Below are 20,764 nucleotides of genomic sequence, written 5' to 3' on the forward strand. Positions count from 1 at the left end.
TTCGAAGGAGTGTAGATGAAGAAATGAAATTGAAGAATATAATTTAGGGATATTAATTTTATGTTTATGTTTATGTTTATATCAATTTCTTTTGCCATTAAATTTAGAAAAAAAAATTAAAAAACCAAAAAACATATCATATCATATCTATAATGCTTTCGTGAATTTACGATCCTTTTGAATTTTTTTTTCTTTCATCAATTTTAACATTAATTGTGATTGGTAATTAGAAATTGTATTAATAACTTAATTGGATACATACATTAACTTGTGAGAACACATATGATAGGATTAAACATGAACAATATCTTTTTTAAACCAAAAGAATTTGTCTTTATTACTCATACTTTGATTGAAACATTGTTCAACTAGAAATAGCATTGGAAGACGCTGGCATGAAACACGCATCCAATCCACACCCACTACTCTTCTTCCCTTCTATAGCACGGGGAAGCGTCTTCATTTGTTTGTGGGGTATCGCTTTTTCAACCAGTCAATGCCAGGCTCTCTTTTCCATATATTTGGAATAACTTCTTTCTTTCCTTCACTTTCGTTTAAAGTATTCAAAACCGCGTAGTTAATCATTCATTCATGCAATTTTTCACATTCAGTATATAAAATATTTGTAATTGTATTAACAACTTCATAGGAAAGGTCTATTATTAGTCAATAAGATGTTGAAACGTGTCAGTCACATGGGAGTTTGAGACCCAACTTGTCATATACAGTATGCCCATGTCAGCAAAAGCATGTCTTCCAAAAGGAAAATTTCCTTCTACTCACAGTTTCTTTCAGGTCACTCTTGTAAGACGAGGAAATATATAGACACACATTTTGTTAGTAATAGTGTTTACTGTTTTTGTTCTATACATATACCTTACTTGATCATCCATTTGATTCTCATAGAGCAAGAGAGTCTACATTGATTATTGATATTTCTGCAAGCACTTGTAAGTAAATCTCTTCTTAAATTCTCTCTCTTTCTTTCATTAATTTCTTTACTTCACATAAAATTACTTTGTTGAATGTATGAGCTAGTTTATATGTTGCAGTGAATTTTATGCCTTCTTTTTTGTTTTAAGAGTTCTTCTGAGTCTTGTTCATTTCTCTACCTTGTTAAATCAGTCTGTTAGTTCCTTTTTGTATGGGTGCGGCATAGATGAATTGCTTTGGAAAACTGGTTAAATGAAACTCGAGAATGTTTCTATCATGTTGTTTTAGATAAAACCTACAGACAAGAAATGATGTTCTTTTTTCTACAATTAGCTCAAATTGACAAGGTTTTTAAGTGGTAGTTTATAAATAAATGTGGAAATGAAGTGGATAACATGTAGTTCCTAGGACTTTGATGGCTTATAAGAAAGCAACTACTAGGATATGGCTTCAGAAAGTTCATTTTGGATTCAACATTGTTCATGTGTAATATATATGCCTAGAATAACTTTATTAGAGTTGCTAACTTTTGTTTTGGATATGGAACTGCAGTTGAAATTGTTTCGACGAAATGGATAAGACAATCAAATTGTTTGGGTTTGCTTCCTTTAAGCCTGCAAAAGAAGTGAAGGAATTTGTGGAGAGATTTACGGGTAAAGGAACAGTCTCTGATGTAGTAGAAGTTGGGCAAAATAAAGGTTCAAGGGCATATGCCATAGTTGAATTCACAACCATGGAAGCCGCAGAGTTGATCATCTTTAAGGCTGATAAAAGAGTTATATGGTATGAGAATTCTTATCTGCAAGCTTGGTATTTGGACCGTGATAGCAATTCACCTCAGCACAGGATTGACAATGCAACGTTGAACTTTGGCTGCCAAATTTCAGAGGAGAAGTTTTTTGTGCTCTGGTCACAGAAAAATGTTTCTGTAAAATTGGACTCGGATCTCAGAAATTTTAGCTTCTTTCTATCATATGATTCTGTGGATTATAAGCTCAAGGTTTCTTATGAGACAATTTTGCAGATTGAGCTAAAACGCCCTCGTGGTCAATCTATGAAATTTCTTGTCATCTAGGTTTGCTACCTAAAACTTATTATTGTGATTATTTGTTTTAGCATATGATAAGACATGAGTAGAGCTACCTTAATGTTCACCATGTCTATTGCACACGTAAACCTTTGTGAGACTTTCTGAACATGGCCTTCTTCTAAAATAACTCTACTTATCTTCTAATAGTTACTGTAATTAAAATGTCACCTGGTACACTTAAATGTAAAATTTTGTTCCGTCATGTCTCTATTTTCTTGGCTTCTTTTGGATGTTATATGTCAAAACTTGTTTTCTTTGCATTAAATTAGCAATGTCTTTCTTTTAATTAGTAAACCAATTTCCATGTCTCTGTTTTTTTTTTTAGTTATATGGTTCACCACTTATTTATGAGAGACATATCTACTGGGACCGGACAATTGATTTTACTCCATCCTCCTGCATTGGACAATCATCTGCAATGTGTTTGGAGCTTCCAGGGAGGGGCCATGTTCCAAAAGTTCTGAAAGATTTCTTTTTCTACAAGGAAAGTCCAGGGAAGTTCAGTCTACAGGAAGGTTCTACTTTCTCCTGCAATTCTGATATTGTCTCGATTTTAAGTCCACCCCAAGGTATTGACTTGCCATTTAGGATCTTGTTCAAAATCAATTCTTTGATTCAGCATGGTTGTATTCCCGGGCCAGCACTTGATATCAAGTTCTTTCGCTTCGTTAGCGGAATAGATATAGCATTCATAGAACATGCTTTGGAGAAGCTGTTAAATCTAAGAGAATGCTGCTATGACCCTGTAAGTTGGCTCAAAGATCAATACAGAAACTACTCTAAGTCTAAGCCAGTTCTTGGATCGCCTACCGTTGCCTTGGACGATGGGTTAGTATACGTGCACAAGGTTTTGGTAACCCCCACCAAAATATACTTTTATGGTCCAGAAGTTAGTCTCTCCAATCGTGTCTTACGCAGTTATTCTGATGACATTGACAATTTTCTTCGAGTTTCTTTCGTTGATGAGGATATGGGTAAATTGTTTTCAACAGTTTTATCTCCTAGGACATCAGAAGAAAGGCGTACAGGAATATATCAAAGGATACTAACAATTCTCCGAAATGGCATAGTCATAGGAGACAAGAAGTTTGAAACTCTTGCTTTCTCAAATAGTCAAGTAAGAGAGAATACTTTATGGATGTTTGCATCTAGACCTGGGCTTACTGCAGCAGATATTAGAGAGAGCCTGGGTGATTTTCGTAAGATGAAGAACGTGGCAGAATATGCAGCCAGACTTGGTCAGTCTTTGAGTGCATCCATCCAGGGTAGCTGTGCATGTTGACAGGAAGGACACCGAAAGTATTCCTGATGTGAAAGATGAAAGAAATGGAATTAAATATGTTTTCTCCGATGGGATCGGGAAAATATCTTCCGAATTAGCACAAGAAGTGGCTAAAAAATGTGGTTTCACAAGCTATACTCCATCTGCATTCCAAATTCGATATGGTGGGTTCAAAGGTGTTGTAGCTATTGATCCAAATTCTCCAGTGAAGTTATCATTAAGACCCAGTATGTTCAAATACGAATCAGACAGCACTAGTCTAGATATTTTGGAAAATAGCAAATATCAGTCTTATTTTCTAAATCGCCAATTGATCACACTCTTGTCGACTCTTGGTATTAAAGATGATGTTTTGGAAAGGAAGCAGAGAGAGGCCATAGCTCAATTAGATGCTATTTTAACAGACCCTTCAAGGGCACTTGAGGCACTTGGATTGATGTCTACAGGGGAGAGTGCAAATGTTCTCAAGGAAATGCTTAAGTGTGATTATAGGCCAGATGCAGAACCGTTTCTCTCACTGATGCTACAGACATTCCGCGCATCAAGTCTACAGGACTTGCGAACTAAAGCAAGGATATTTCTTCCCAAAGGACGAAATATGATGGGAACTTTGGATGAGACAAAGACGTTAGAATATGGACAGGTCTTTATACAATATTCTCACTCAAGATGTAGTCAATTTTCTGATAGTTCCTCCCCCCAGCCTCGTGGACATGAATCAGGTCAACGTAGTGTTTGTGAGGGAGAGGTGGTAGTCGCTAAAAATCCATGTCTCCATCCAGGAGATATGCGTGTTTTAAAAGCTGTAAACGTGCCAGCTTTGCACCACATGGTCGATTGCGTGGTTTTCCCAGCAAAAGGAGAAAGGTAAGCCTGTTTTTCAAAAAGTCTTTTATTTCATGTTATGATATTCCTGAAACTGATTTGCATGGATAATTTTAAGGGATATAGATTCTTTATGTTCAGTATAGTGTTGTATCCTAGATTACATGAAATACATTTTGCATGCATGTATTTACTAATATATGTTATGTTCTCTTTTCCTGCTCGGTGAGTTTAATTTATACAGTGCAAGCTCAAGAAATTCTTAAATCATCCTATATCTGTTAAAGGTGTTTTGGCCAGAGTATTCTAAAGAAAAGAAAGGGAGAAACTGAAACAGAGAGAAGGTTCATCCTAACATTGCATTAAGCTTTGAATTTATACAAGAAGGCAGCCCAAAATATCCACTGTTACAACAACTTCTGCAAGGATATTTTATATATTTGAATTTGAACTTAAACATCCAACTAATACATACACAAAAACTTTCAATGACAAGTCTTAATCACACCTAAACATATCAACAAAACATACCAAATACTGCAGCTCAAACACGTCAGCCTCACTGCAGAAACAAAGATCAGTTGGCGCCAAAAACCTTTCAAACTCCTAACTGAAATTTCAATGTATTTCTAGCAAAATATCACTGCATCAACACTCCTTCTTGATATTTTTTCTAGAAACACCAAGTTTGAGCCTAAGATTTTTAAACTTGGCTTTGGACAATGTTTTGATCATAATATCATAAAGAAACCTTATTGCAATAATGTAATGGATTCAAATGTTTTTGAATTCCGTCTGTTGTAGTATAAATGTTGACACTTCCGTTGTAAACTTCAAGTTTTGGAGAAAGTTTTTAGAAAGTTTTTAGAAGTCAAAAAAATTTAAGTTTTAAGTTTTCAAACACTTTGAGAAGAGAGTGTTCCTCTCGGTTACAAATTATCAAAGCAATAAAGTTGTAAGTTTCTTCAACACATTCATTGTTTTACTTGACTTATTTTTCTTTGCATTTATTTACAATAGTCTTTGCATTTACTTTGTTTTATTAACTTGACTTCAAGTCTTTCAATTACTTTTCTATTACTCAATGAATATTAAAAAGATTTGACAAACCCACACAAGTCTTTCAATGAGTGAGTCTTCACAAGACTCTGATAATGTTGATTGCATGGGGCCATGCTACTGTGCAATGAAATCAATAATATGATATCAACATCTAGACCTAAGTCAATAAACGTTATCACCAAATCAAAAGAATTTTTATTAGATATTATTGACAAAATACAAGATGAAACATTAAAAGAGAATATTTATTAAAACTCAAAGAATTAATTTTATCCGAAGAAAAACAAAAATGTAGATTCTTATAACTTAAAAGACATATTAAAAAGATTTGACAAACCCACACAGTTACTCTAAGTGATTTACAAGAAGAAATTAATATTCTGAAAAATCAAGTTAAAGAATTGCAAAACGATAATATTGAAATCACAAACATATTTATTATGTTTAAAAGCCTCAAAAGAAACTGTAGGACAACCATCAACCTCAAAATCAGGATTACAGATTAAAGAAACTGAAGAAGCATTTATTAATGAAATCTCAAGAATTCAATTTCAAAAATGGCATGTTTACATTAGGATCAATATTAATCACGAATTAGATATTATTACACAAGCCCTAGTAGACACTGGAGCAGATCAAAACTGTATAAGAGAAGGATTAATTCCAACAAAATATTATGAAAAGACAAAAGAAAGATTATATGGAGCAAATGGTCAACAATTAAACATTAATTATAAATTATCTAATGCTCATATTTGTATACAAAATTTTTGCATTAAAAATACCTTTATTTTAGCAAAAGATTTAGATCAAGACGTTATTTTAGGTACACCTTTTATCACTCAAATTTACCCTTTTAGTGTAACCAATAAAGGAATTACAACCAATATTTTAGGACAAGAAGTAACATTTGAATTTGTCAATCCACCATTAATAAAAGATATTAGTAAATTAAAAAACATTTCAATATCCAAGATAAATACTATTACCAAATTAAAGAGTCTAGAAATTGTCCCTACCAAAGAATGGCTCGATTATCACAAAATTTTGGATGCTTGCATTACAAAAACTTGTTTTCAAAACAACTATAAATTTTTACACATAGGATTAGTACAAGTAGCAGTAAAACCATTATTTAGATTAGGACAAAACATTCCAATATTAGTAATTTTGAGAGACGCAAGAAATTTAAACTTCAATAACTCTTTATTAGCAGTATTAAATTCTAACGTTAATAAAGTAATTAATTCTTTATTTATGTGGCTGAAATAAGTCAAGTAAAACAATGAATTTTAAGGGATATAGATTCTTTATGTTCAGTATAGTGTTGTATCCTAGATTACATGAAATACATTTTGCATGCATGTATTTACTAATATATGTTATGTTCTCTTTTCCTGCTCGGTGAGTTTAATTTATACAGTGCAAGCTCAAGAAATTCTTAAATCATCCTATATCTGTTAAAGGTGTTTTGGCCGGAGTATTCTAAAGAAAGGAAAGGGAGAAACTGAAACAGAGAGAAGGTTCATCTAACATTGCATTAAGCTTTGAATTTATACAAGAAGACAGCCCAAAATATCCACTGTTACAACAACTTCTGCAAGGATATTTTATATATTTGAATTTGAACTTAAACATCCAACTAATACATACACAAAAACTTTCAATGACAAGTCTTAATCACACCTAAACATATCAACAAAACATACCAAATACTGCAGCTCAAACACGTCAGCCTCACTGCAGAAACAAAGATCAGTTGGCGCCAAAAACCTTTCAAACTCCTAACTGAAATTTCAATGTATTTCTAGCAAAATATCACTGCATCAACACTCCTCCTTGATATTTTTTCTAGAAACACCAAGTTTGAGCCTAAGATTTTTAAACTTGGCTTTGGACAATGTTTTGATCATAATATCAGCAATTTGATTTTCACCCCTACAATGGACTAAACTAACTTCACTATTATATTCTGCTTCCCTCACAGCGTGAAATTTTATTTTAATGTGCTTGGTTCTATCGTGAAGTACAAGATTTTTTGCCTTGGCAACTGTAGATTGGTTGTCACACACAATTAGAGTTGAACTTCCTTGGTTTTGTTTTAAGTCAACAAGAATTTTCCTAAGCCATATGGCTTGATTCACGGTTGTAGCAACATATATATACTCTGCTTTTGCTGTGGACTGAGCCACAGTCTCTTGTTTCTTTGACAACTAACAAATTGCACCAGAGTTTATGTAAAACAAATAACTAGAGGTGCTCTTCATGTCATCAAGAGATCCACTCCAATCACTATCAGTATAGCCCAACAACTTCAACTTTTCTGATTTTTTGAACCAAATACCAAGCATGGTACTTCCTTTCACATACCTCAATACCCTCTTGGCTACCTTGAAATGCAACTCACTCGGATTACTCATGAACCTGGAAAGATAACTAGAGGCAAATATGAGGTCAGGTCATGTAGCTGTCAAGTATAGCAAGCATCGAATTAAGCTTATAAATAGCCTCTCTCATCCACTCTCATTGCACCATCATCTTTGCTTAACTTCAGATTGGGAACCAATGGATTGTCCACTGGTTTGCAATTCTCCATGCCAAACTTCTTAAGAACTTCATTTGCATACCTTTCTTGGCACACAAAAATCCCATCATTGGACTAATTTATCTCCATACCAAGGAAGTATGTATGTCATTTCCCCTAAATCAGTCATCTCAAATTCACTTTGCATTGACTTCTTAAACTGATTCAATTACTCAACATTACTCCCTGTAATCAACAGATCATCTACATACAAAGAGACTACATTCAAGTCACCTTCAGTCTTCCTAACATAAAATGTATGCTTATTAGAACTTCTAGTATATCGTAGGCTGCATAGATAGTCATTTATTCAGCTGTACCAGGCTCTAGGAGCCTGCTTCAAGCCATATAAAACCTTCTTCAGTAGATACACTTTATCTTTTTTACCCTTGACTTGAGAGCCTTCAGGTTGCTCCACAAATATTTCGTCACTCAGCCAGACATTTAGAAATGCTGATTTAACATCAAGCTGGAAAATTTTCTAGCCAAATTGGGCTGCTAAAGCAAGGAGTAACCTGATAGTGTCATGCCTGGCCACCGGAGCAAAGGTATCTGAAAAATCCACCCTTTGTTGTTGTGCAAACCCCTTAACCACAAGCCTTGCCTTCTGTTTGTGGACCGATCCATTAGGATTGAGTTTCTTCTTGAAAAGTCACTTCACTTGGATCACTTTTCTATTTCCAGGTCTATCAACAAGTTCACAGGTGCTATTCTTTTCTATAATTGACATCTCCTCCTGCATTGCATTTCTCTAGGCTTTTGACTTAGCAGCTTCGGTGTAGTTCCTTGGTTCAAGCACAATCATATTACTCCTTGCATAAACATCAACCAAGGTTCTGGTTCGTCTAACCGAGAACTCTTCATCCTCTTCAGTTCACCTCATCAATCAGGTCTTCGATTGGCTGCTATGATCTGAATTCTTCATCAATCTTTTTCTCTTCCCAGTTCCAGATTGCTCTCTCATCAACCCTTACATCTCTTGTAATCACAATTCTCTTAGAGTCTGGTATGTAAATCCTATAGCCCTTGGATTGACTGCTGTACCCTATAAAGATTCCCACTTCTGATTTTTCATCCAACTTGGTCCTCTTGTTTGCTGGAATCATCACATAGCAAATACTCCCAAACACTTTGAGATTACTCACTGCTGGAGTGCTTCAAATGGAGTTTGATTCTTAACAGCCTTGGTTGGGAGTCTATTGAGAATATAGACCCATGTGTTGACAGCTTCAGCCCAAAACATCTTTGGCAACTTTGTCTCTACAATTATACACTTGGCCATCTCCATGAGTGTTCTATTCTTCCTTTCACTAGCTCCATTTTGTTATGGAGTATATGGAGTAGTAAATTGATGCTTGATCCTTGATTCTTTGCAAATTGAATCAAATTCATTTGATATGTATTCGGTCCCATTGTCGCTCCTTATAGCCTTGATACTCAACCTTGTTTGATCTCCACCAGTAACTTAAAACTCTTAAACACAGCGGCAACTTCATTCTTTTGCTTCAGGAAGTACACCCAAGTCATCCGTGTGAGGTCATTAATAAACAACACAAAATACCTGCTTCCACTCAAGGATTCAGCTTGCATAGGGCTGCATACATCAGTGTGGATCAGTTGGAGTTTTCGGTTGCTCTCCAGACCTAATCCGTAGGAAAAAATGGCCTGTTAAGCTTACCAAGTTGGCGAGCACTGCAAAGACTCTTCTTCTCTTCAATCTCAGGCAGGTCCTAAACCATATTTTTGCTCCTAAGTTCTTTGAAGCCATTATAACGAAAGTGGCCAAACCTTTTATGCCAAAGTTCTGATTCTTCCAGCCTAGATGTTAATGCTAAATCATTAGGTTTCTTCCACTCAATCGGGAAGCCTTTTCCCATCATTTTCACACTTATCAATTCATTTCCCTCACCATCTAATATAACACAAGACTAATTTTGAAAATGTAAAGAATAACCCTTCTCTAACATTTGTCCAACACTTAACAAGTTTTTACTAATTTCAGGTACATACAAGACATTAGGGATGATTTTAGTACCTGATTGTGTTTGGACAACAACATCTCCTATGCCTTTGTCCAGCTTGATGAATTTTTGCAGGTCTACAACCAAGTGGTTGGTGCAACCACTGTCAATTAGCCAAGTTTCATTGCTAATTTGTGATGCATAACAAGAGGCCACAAAGAGCTGTTCAACCTCTTAACTTTGCGGTTGATCTTCTCTAACTTGTGCCTGTTGTGGTGGCTAACTTCCCTTGTTCTTGCAGACATTTTCTATGTGCCTAAACTACTTGCAACCTTTGCATTGTATCCCTGGCCTGAACCAGCACCTCTTCTCAGAATGCCCTTTCTTTTTGCAGTGAGAGCAAGGTGGATACTCCTTCATCTCACCTGGTTTTTCCCACTGACCATTACTCATTTCTTTCCCCTTTTTATCTGCAGCATATCTCCTATTATGTCTTTGTGCAGGCTTGCCTTTGTGATTTGCCATCATTGCAACCTCACTTGTGTCTTCTTGCCTCAAGAGTCTTCTTTGCTCTTGAGCTTGCAAGACATGGACTAACTCAGTAAGTGTAATCTTAGACACGTCCTTTGAGTCCTCAAGAAAAGAAATTTTGGACTCAAACATTTCGAGCAAGCTTACCAAAACCTTCTCCACAACTATCTTATCTGTTAGCTCCATTCCAAGCAACCTTATTTTGTTGACTATACTCATTAGCCTATCAACACACTCCTTCACTTTCTCTGATTCTTTCATCTTTAACATCTCAAACTCCCTTCTTAAGTTCAGCACCTGCATATTCTTTGTTGTGTCACTTCCCACAAATTCCTCTCTCAACTTGTCCCACCCCTCCTTTGGAGTTTTATATGCCATTATCCTTGTGAATACAAAGTATGTTACAGTAGCATGAATATGGGACAAGGCTCTTGGAGCCTTAGCAGCTTCTTCTTCAAAGATTCTAATCTGATTCAGAGTTGGATTTGGTCCCAACTGTGATGGCTACCTATTCTCTTCTACATACTGCCACAAGCCTTGACCCTGGAGGAACGCCTTCATTTTTACAGCCCATATGTGATAGTGTTCACCATTAAAAACTGGCAGTGACATCAAGGCTGATTGAGCAGCCATCGGTTTAAGTAAATGGTCTGAAACAAGGGAGTTCTTGGAGGTAAAATGGAGTTCTTGGAGACAAAGTAAAGGGCTGATTGTGTGAGGAAGAGTTTTTCAGGTTTTTAAGCTGGCTCTGATACCATTTGAAGGTGTTTTGGTTGGAGTATTCTAAGGAAAAGAAAGGGAGAAACTGAAATAGAGAGAAGGTTCATCCTAACATTGCATTAAGCTTTGACTTTATACAACAAGATAGCCCAAAATATCCACTGTTACAACAACTTCTGCAAGGATATTTTACATATTTGAATTTGAACTTAAACATCCAACTAATACATACACAAAGCCTTTCAATTACAAGTCTTAATCACACCTAAACATATCAGCAAAACATACCAAATTCTGCAGCTCCAACACGTCGGCCTCACTGTAGAAACAAAGATCAATTGGCGCCGAAAACCTTTCAAACTCCTAACTGAAATTTTGATACATTTCCAGCAAAATATCACTGCATCAACATCTGTGTATCCAAATTCTATTTTACAACCCCCTTTTTTTTTTGTGGTTATACCAATTGTTGTCCGTGATTATCAATTTAGAAACTGACACTGGTTTCATTATTGATTAGGCCCCATCCATTTGAATGTTCGGGGAGTGATCTTGATGGAGACAATTATTTTGTATGTTGGGATCCTGATCTCATTCCTCCACAGCAGTTTCCACCCATGGATTATAATCCAGGACTAGCTAAGGTTTTGCGTCGTGATTTTACGATTGAGGTATTGCTCAATCTTTTAGCATCATGCATGTTAAGATTTATTTAGTCAACATTCTTGAATCAACTCTTACTTCTAGTTGTTCTATGTGATTTTAATTTCCACAGGCACACTACAATTAGATAGGCATCACAACAATAAATCCTATTAATTTAAAGTGTTCTGTAATACCATGAACTAGTATATAATTTAGCTAAATCTGCTATTGCTACATGTGTAGCTCAATAGCTTCAGAGAGTCTATGATTGGTAATTAGGATCCTGCTAATAAACATTTCATGAGATTGACCTTGAATTCTATTTCAGTATGCATCAGATTAGAGCTTTAATACAACTGGTGTTTGATCAATGCTGTAATCTGTTGTGGTCTTTTCCTTTGCCTTAACATATATATTGTTATGTTGTAGGATGTTGAGGAGTACTTCGTTGACTTTATTGTCAATGACACGTTGGGCAGACTCAGTAATGCCCATGTTGCGTTCGCAGATAAAGAACAAATGAAGGCAAGGAGTAAGCAATGTCTTCAGCTCGCCCGGCTATCCTCTATTGCTGTGGATTTTCTGAAAACAGGTGTGGCAGCAGAAATACCAGATGAACTACGGGTCAAGAAATTTCCAGACTTCATGGATAAGCCTGACCATATGACCTATCAATCAGAGCGTGTGATGGGAAGGCTGTATCGAGAGGTAAAAGGCATTGCACCACCTACAGCAGCAATCAAGTCCTTCACTAAGGAAGTAGCAATGACGTCTTTTGATTATGATATGTTAGTAGATGGTTTCAAGAAATATGTCAGTGAAGCTCTCTACTACAAATGCGAGTATGATAGTAGGTTGAGTAACCTGATGAAGCATTACGGAATCAAAACTGAGGCTGAAATAGTCAGTTGATACATCATTAAAATGGCAAAATGTTTTGATAAGAGAAGAGATCTGGATGCAATTACTTTTGCCACAAGGTCCATAAGAAAGGAAGCCAGGGCCTGGTTCAACAAGGCAAGTGAGTCAGGTTCTAGTAATTCTGATGCTAAAGATGTATATGCAAAGGCTTCAGCATGGTATTATGTCGCATACCATCATAGTTATTGGGGTCATTGCATCGAAGAAGGAATTACGCCTGAACATTTCCTCAGCTTTCCATGGTGTATTCACGACACTCTCATTGAAATCAAGAAGAAAAAGAAAAATGAGCGACTAAAAGCAAGTGATGGACATTATTTTTCATCGCTAGTGAACCATTTTAGTAATGACTTGCGCTTTTAGTTGGTGAAGCGATTTGAATGGTGTTCAGCACCTGGCTATCTGCATTCTGCATATGATGCTTGTTCCTATATAATTAAGCTGCTTGTGTAATAACAACTGTAGTTCCTTTACTCTATGGTGGAAGTGTATTGTTGTAATATACTCCCTCTGTTTCATATTAAGTGACGTTTTAAGACCTTGCACAATTTTTAAAGAAACAAATTTCTCTCTCTTCATATGACTCTTTCACTGAAATTACAATGGGAAAATTTTGATTCTCCTACTACTCTTCACCTGCATTTGAAAAAGAAAGAGAGAGAGGAGATAAGAGGCAGAGATGGAGAAAGAGAGAAAGAGGAGATGAGGGTAGAGAAAAAGTGGAATATAGAGAACAGGAGAATTCATCAAGAAAGAGAGAGAGGATAGAATGGTCAAACGATTTTTATTTTGGCAAAAAATACTTTTATAAAACGTCTATTAATATGAAATGGAGGGAATATGTATGGAGGGAGTATGTATATTTTCAAAGTGTGTTGTGATCACTGATCAGTACTGGAAACTTGTATTAAGTTCATGTAATAAATAAATGACCGATTTGTTGTGTGATCTCTTAGATTTGGTTTTTTGTTTTTAATCATATTTGTTTAAAAAATTAAATTCCAAATTGATTATGAAATGAAGGAGGATGGCTTTGAAGACAAGAAGTTGGAAAACCTGTGATGAAATAGAAACAATTTCTAATTACTAATTCAAACATTTTTAATTATAAAAATTAATATCTAAAGCTTTTCTTATATCTAAGAATTAATTATTTCCTCTCATTGATTCCTATCGTCAATTTGTATCAATAAACTAATGCCTACTGTAATAAAAGACTATGGAGACTGTCACACTGGATCAGCCCCAGTCAACAAAGGAAAGTCTTCGAAGAATTATAGGCTGCGTTTGTTTCACATTTGGGAATACTACTTTTAGTATTCCCAAAAAAGTTAAATAGTAAGATACCCAAAATTTTAGATTTTTGGGAATATTACTCCCAAAATTATTCAACTTTTTTTAAACCCTTTAAATTTGATAATTTAATTAAATACCCCTAAATATTTTTTTTAAACTATAAAAACACCCTAATAATCCAAATTTACCAGATTCTGGCCACCACCACCGAAAAATGATCAAAATCTGATAGAATGATATACTAAATCTGATCAACAATGCCCCGATATAGCCTTTTTGGTCAGATCCAAAAAGGCCTGATCTAAGGCCAAAGAAGCTTTGGTGTTAAAAAGAAAACTTAGCTGGCCCCAATTACATCATGTCCATGTCAAATCTTATGTTACTGTGAAAGCCAATAGTATCTCTCCCTTCTTTGACTCTTTGTTTATGTGTTTGATCAGCTAACGAATGTATCTCTGCTCAGTCTTGTACTGTGAGTCTCTTCATTAACTCCTTTGTTTATATGTTGTGTCATACTTAGAATTTGGGAGAATTCGTTAATGTTGGGAAGGGTTTTTGTAGATATTCTTGATTATTAACCGGTTGTGTCAGCTAGCTAAATGTGCAACTGAAACTGAGAAGAAAATCTACTACTGAACGACAAGGTTTTGTGTGTTTGTTATCATTTCATTTCATGAAAAAACTGAATAATAATGGCTATTATAACATGGCTTTCTTCTTATTTAAGATAATCTTTGTAAACTAGCAGGAGCTGACTCCATTTCTTGAGTAACCATGGTTCCATGTTGAAGTTTTTTCACTTTATTAAACTGGGCTTTCATCTGTTTTACTTGCTAACATCTTCATTGCTTTCACCAGTTGCATTGCAATGTGTTTACTTACATAATGCAATTGATTTGAGTTTCTAGCTTAGTACTGCAGACAAAATGGAGAAGACAATCAGGTTTTTGGATTTCGCGGTTGTCAATGTCCGGCAGCCATAAAGGAGTTTCAAGAGGGACGTTCAGGTGAAGGAACTGTTTATTATGTGCAGCTTGCCACAAACAAAAAATCAGGGAGTATTTGCTAAACTTGAATTCACCACCATGGAAGCTGCGAAAGTTATCAAGACCTTAGCTGATGAAGAACGTCTATTCTATGACGATTCTTATCTGAAAAGTCATAAAGATAAAGGCCAACCATCTGCAAAATCTGATGTGAAAGGTTGTGATTCTGTACCAAAGACAACAAAATTAAAGAAGCGAACAAAGAAAGGGAGATCTAAGCACATGAACGGAACATTAAACTTTGGATGCCATATTTCAAAGGGAAAGTTCTCTGTGCTCTTAACACAAGAAACCGTTTCTGTGAAATTTTTGGATAGCGGAAATATCCTCTTCTATCTATTTTATCAGTCCGTGAACTATAGACTTAATGTTTCCCATGAGAGCATTTCGCAGATTGAGCTATACTGTCCACGTGGTCAAACTTCCAAGTTCCTTGTCATTCAGGTTTGCCTTTTAAATCTTAATATCGTAAACCCAATTTATATGCAAATGATTAAAAAGTAGGAAGAAGTCACAAATCTGCTAGTTAATTTCTTACAAAGGATAGGGGTTTACTAGTTTTGTTAAATGCTTGAATTCTGCAAGCTATCGACCATTAAAATGTGGCTATCTTTTTCATAACTATGGCTCCATTATTCTGAACTAAATTGTGGTGTGAAACTTATTTTCTTTGCTTAAAAATAGAATTTTTAACGATTTTCATTCTTTCATTCTTTTGCTAGTTACTCCATGGTCCTCAGATTTATGGCAAACATGGCAGATGGGTAAGGGAAGTTGATTTTACTCCATCCTCTTGCATTGGGCAGTCTTCGGCTTTATGTTTGGAACTTCAATGGGGGGCTCGTGTTTCAGATATTAGTAGAGCGTTTCCTTCTTATAAAAGACGAGGAGAGCTATTCGTTCTAGAGCCAGGTTCAACTTTCTCTTCCAACTCTGATTTTGCTCCAATCATTAGTCCACCCCAAGGCTTTGACATGCCATTCAAGATCTTGTTTAAAATTAATTCCTTGGTTCAGTACGGTTGTCTTCCTGGGCCAGCACTCAATGCCAATTTCTTTTGCTTGGTTGATCCAAACAGAATAAATATGGCATACATAGAACATGCATTGGACAAACTATCTCATCTACAGAAATGTTGCTATGACCCTACAAATTGGTTGAGTGAGCAATATGAAAAGTACCTCATGTCTGGGAGACTTCCTAAATCTCCAGCTATTGCCTTAGATAATGAATTAGTATATGTACGAAAGGTTTTGGTAACTCCATCTAAGATATACTTTCGTGGTCCAGAGATTAGACTTTCCAATCGTGTCTTACGCAGTTATCCTAATGAAATTGATAATTTTATTTGTGTTTCTTTTGTGGATGAGAATCTGGATAAATTAAACGTGAAAACATTATGTCCCTGGATATTTGATAGAAATGAAGAATTGCATACTCAGCGTACTAGAGTTTATCAAAGAATAATATCCACTCTAAGAAATGGCATAGCTATTGGTGACAAGAAGTTTGAAACTCTTGCCTTTTCAAATAGTCAATTGAAAAATAATTCTTTGTGGATGTTTGCATCTAGACCTGGCCTTACTTCAGCAGATATCAGGGAGCAGATGGGTGATTTTCGCGAGATAAAGAATGTGGGGAGATATGCAGCTAGACTGGGTCTGCCTTTCGGTGCAACCATTGAAGCATTGCATGTTGATAACAAAGAAATTGAAATCATTCCTGATGTAGAAACTGAGAGAGATGGAATTACATATGTTTTCTCTGATGGAATTGGAAAGATATCTGCTGAATTGGCTCAGATAGTGGCTAGAAAATGTGGCATAAAAAGCTCTACTCCTTCTGCCTTTCAGATTCGATATGGTGGATATAAAGGTGTTGTTGCTGTGGATCCAAATTCATCAGTAAAACTGTCATTTAGAAAGAGTATGTTGAAATTCAAATCGAAAAGCACTAGCCTGGATGTTTTGGCATGGAGCATGTATCAACCTTGTTTTCTTAATCGTCAGTTGATAACCCTTTTGTCTGCCCTCGGTATTCAAGATTGTGTTTTCAAAAGGAAGCAGAAAGAGTTTATATCTAAACTAAATGCTATTTTAAGAGATCCCTTAAGGGCACATGCGGCACTGGAATTGATCTCTTCATGGGAGAACACAAATTTTCTCAAGGAAATGCTTATTTGTGGTTATAGGCCAGATGAAGAACCGTTTCTTTCAATGATGCTACAAACATTTAGAGCATCAGCTTTGTTGGACTTGCGAACCAAAACAAAGATATTTGTTCAAGATGGACTAGCTATGATGGGATGTCTTGATGAAACGGGGACTTTGGAATATGGTGAGGTATTTGTGCAATATTCTGGCACTAGTACTCAGCTTTCTGACAACTCCTCTTATATGATTAGTGGCAATGGATCAGTTCAACATAAGATTGTTGAGGGAAAGTTATTAGTTTCAAAAAATCCATGTTTACATCCAGGAGATGTGCGCGTTTTAAGGGCTGTGAATGTGCCGGCTTTGCATCACATGGTGAATTGCATTGTTTTCCCATCAAAAGGAAAGAGGTAAGACTTTTCTAGCTATAATACTTTTTGATATCAGATGTTTATAAAGGTGAAATGATTGGATTTATAATGTTAAGAATACATATGTTTAAATCTAATTCTCGCTAAGTTTGTGGGTTGTATAGATGCATGCGTACGCAAATACACATATTCGCTTACAATAAGCTTCTTTGAATGGACATTTAGAATGTTGTTTTATATACAATTGTTAGTTTTAGAACTGGTGGATTAATCATGTGGTATGTGTATCTTCATTTTCTTCCCTGCTTGGCAAGATTCTATATCAGTGCTATTCTCATGAAATTTTCTTGGATTCTGTTTGTGTTTTATGCATTGTTTTTTCTTTGTTATACTGATTCACCAATGGCTATGCGTAACCTTTCTATATGTCATCTGCAACATTATTAATCAGACCACATCCAAATGAATGTTCGGGGAGCGATCTGGATGGAGATATCTACTTTGTTTGCTGGGATCCTGATCTCATTCCTCCTTGCCAGTTTCCACCCATGGAGTATACACCAGCACCAACTAAGAATTTGGATGATGATGTTACAATAGAGGTACTACTTAACCATAGATGTTCTGCAAATCATTTCTCGCTTTTAATCATTTAATTTCTCTTTTAATTTTCACAAGCATTAGATCACAACAGCAAGAATGAGTCCAATGAGATTTAATCATGCATATTTCCTGTACCCCTTTGAGGATTAAGTACATAGTTTTCCCTCTGCCCTGTGTTATCTTGCACTTAAATATATATATTCATCATATGCATGTATTAGGACTTAGTTAATTTGTGTTACTAATTAATAAGCAAATATTCATGAGACCTATCTACATTTGAGCCATTAATCGGAAAAATTGTGACAAAAAACTCTTGAATTCTGTTTCAATAGTAAGCATCAAACTATGACTGCAAACTAAGTGGAGTTTGATCTTTTTTCTGTGACTTTAACATATTAATTACTGCCATATTGCAGGACATTGAGGAATTCTTCGCTGACTATACCATCAATGACAACATAGGGGTCATTTGCAATACACATGTCGTCTTTGCAGATAAAGAGCCTGACAAGGCAATAAGTAATCAATGCCTTGAGCTTGCTGCATTATTTTCCATTGCTGTAGATTTCTTAAAAACCACTGTGCATGCCAGAATGCCTCAACATCTACGCGTCAGTAAATATCCAGATTTTATGGATAAAGCAGATAATATTACTTATAAATCACAAAGTGTCATTGGAAAGCCTTACCGACAAGTAAAAGCCAAAGCTTCCATAAAACCCTTCACTGAGGAAATGGCGAAACGATCATATGATGATGAAATGGAAGTGGATGGTTTCAAGGACTACATAAATGATGCTTTTTACTATAAGAGTATGTATGATAGCAGGTTGGGGAGCCTAATGCATCATTACGGGATCAAAATGGAGGCTGAAATACTCAGTGGATGTGTGTTGGAAATGGCAAGCTCGCTTGATAAGTAAGGATTGGGAAGCAGTTGCTTGGGCTGTAAGTAGCCTGATAAGTGAAGCCAGGGCGTGGTTCAACAATAATAAGAGAAGTGAGTCAGATTCTAGTTGTGATGCTGATAATTTGTATGCAAAAGCTTCAGCTTGGTATTATGTCACTTACCATCCGAGTTACTGGGGACGCCATAATGAAGAAATGAATGGAGCCCATTTCATTAGCTTTCCGTGGTGTACGATTCATGACAAACTCATGGCGATCAAGAGGGCAAAACTGACAAAATACAGGTATTGAAATTGTTGTAAATGTCTGATGTTATTGTAAAATGCAAGTGCTGTGATTTTCTCTCTCTTGGAATTTTTCAACCCATTGATTCTTGTAATAAAGTGTATAAAATAAGTATCTATCTGGGTTTGTGTGTCAGCCTCTTTGTCTTTTCTGTTATTACTGTTAATTGTTTGTCATTATTATAAGATTCAAATGTGTTCATATCACATCAGTTTTGGTTCATAAGCACATATCTCCATGAATTGAATGGAGGTTTTGTTGTAAAATTCAAGTCGAAAAGAACTTCTATGCAATATTTATGTATATTTGGTCAATCAGGATGCGCCAAATTAGCGTACATGCATGAAACGCTCTAAGAATTGACTAAATACATGTGCATATACTGCATCAAAGATTCATCAAAGGAGTTTTTAAAAAGTTCATTCCATCTTAAAATGCTGAGAAATAACTTGGAAATGTTGCAGAACTCGATGCTTGAACCAAATTTAATCTATGTGAACTCTTTCATGAAGACTATTATTGGTTTTTCAAACTTTTGGTGATATTTATAGTTAACAGCATAAAGGGTAAAACAGAGAAGTGAGAGCAAAACCGAACAGTTGGGTGACAAATTCTGGGACTCTGTTCATTTAGATAAACATTTCTCAATCTTATTGCCTTGTGAAGAAGGTTTCAGAATAGAATTCTTTTACTAATTTAACTTGGGATTCTTCACATTTTTCAAATTGTAAATTCGGCTGGCAGTCTAGTCATAGCAGAAGCAGAGCCAGGGCCAGGGCCAGGCTAAGTTAGTAAAACAGAGAAGCCAGAGCAAAACAGAACACCTTATCGTTTAAATCTCCTCTCCCAGTCTCATTGGACTAATATTTCATCTGCAGTAGATTTTAAATTGCAAATGAACAACTGTATTAATAATGTCACTTGTTTGTATCTACTCACATTTTATAAACGTAAATTGAGTCGTGACTCCTCCAACTCCAAGGCCACAAATTAATAAGTTTTGCTTCCCCTGTCATCAGCCTATGTTCTAGAGCTAGTACTGATTAAAAATTCTTCAAACAGTTGATAACCCACATGGCCATTAAAGGCTTCCATCTGTCAATCAGTTGAAAGTTTTTAAATGCTGCGAAGTTGCTTGGAAATTTAGCGATGGTGCAGAACTCGATGCTCCAAGCAAATTTAATTTATTTATTACGTAACCGAGCTACCTCAAACCTTCCGTTAGACCGGATAATATTCTAAATGTCTCAATTTGATTTTATTCTCAGATTCCGATGCTGCTTTAATGGTGTAAATTATATCAGGAATCTTAGAAAGCTAACTACTGACAAGCCAACCATACAGAAGTATACACAAGATACTTTTACATTCTGTAAAATCAAAACTATGCTTGTTCTGAATATTTTTATATGTAATGAGAATGTTCATCCATTTTCATTTTTAATATTAACTGCAATAGAAAATTATTGATGTCTGACACAATTACAATATGTATTTTAAACAGCTTTTGGGGTACCAAATGAAATGAATTAAGCAAATATAAT

At 35.6% G+C, this 20,764-nt stretch overlaps 2 protein-coding genes across 2 annotated transcripts; both read left to right on the plus strand.

Annotated features, from left to right (window-relative positions):
- The first annotated feature begins 1,504 nt into the window (after positions 1-1,504).
- Positions 1,505-12,917, plus strand: LOC116146209 (probable RNA-dependent RNA polymerase 1). Its single transcript, XM_031431614.1, is given in 5 exon segments — positions 1,505-2,008; positions 2,349-3,278; positions 3,280-4,172; positions 11,509-11,659; positions 12,063-12,917. Coding segments are annotated over 5 exon segments (3,333 nt in total).
- Positions 12,918-14,259: 1,342 nt separating this feature from the next.
- Positions 14,260-19,453, plus strand: LOC116146188 (probable RNA-dependent RNA polymerase 1). Its single transcript, XM_031431599.1, is given in 5 exon segments — positions 14,260-15,340; positions 15,619-17,459; positions 17,872-18,022; positions 18,443-18,945; positions 18,947-19,453. Coding segments are annotated over 5 exon segments (3,240 nt in total). The 5' UTR covers positions 14,260-14,875; the 3' UTR covers positions 19,227-19,453.
- Positions 19,454-20,764: the final 1,311 nt, after the last annotated feature.

The sequence above is a fragment of the Pistacia vera genome, unplaced genomic scaffold (assembly GCF_008641045.1).
Source record: "Pistacia vera cultivar Batoury unplaced genomic scaffold, PisVer_v2 Contig474, whole genome shotgun sequence".
Taxonomy (NCBI): domain Eukaryota; kingdom Viridiplantae; phylum Streptophyta; class Magnoliopsida; order Sapindales; family Anacardiaceae; genus Pistacia; species Pistacia vera.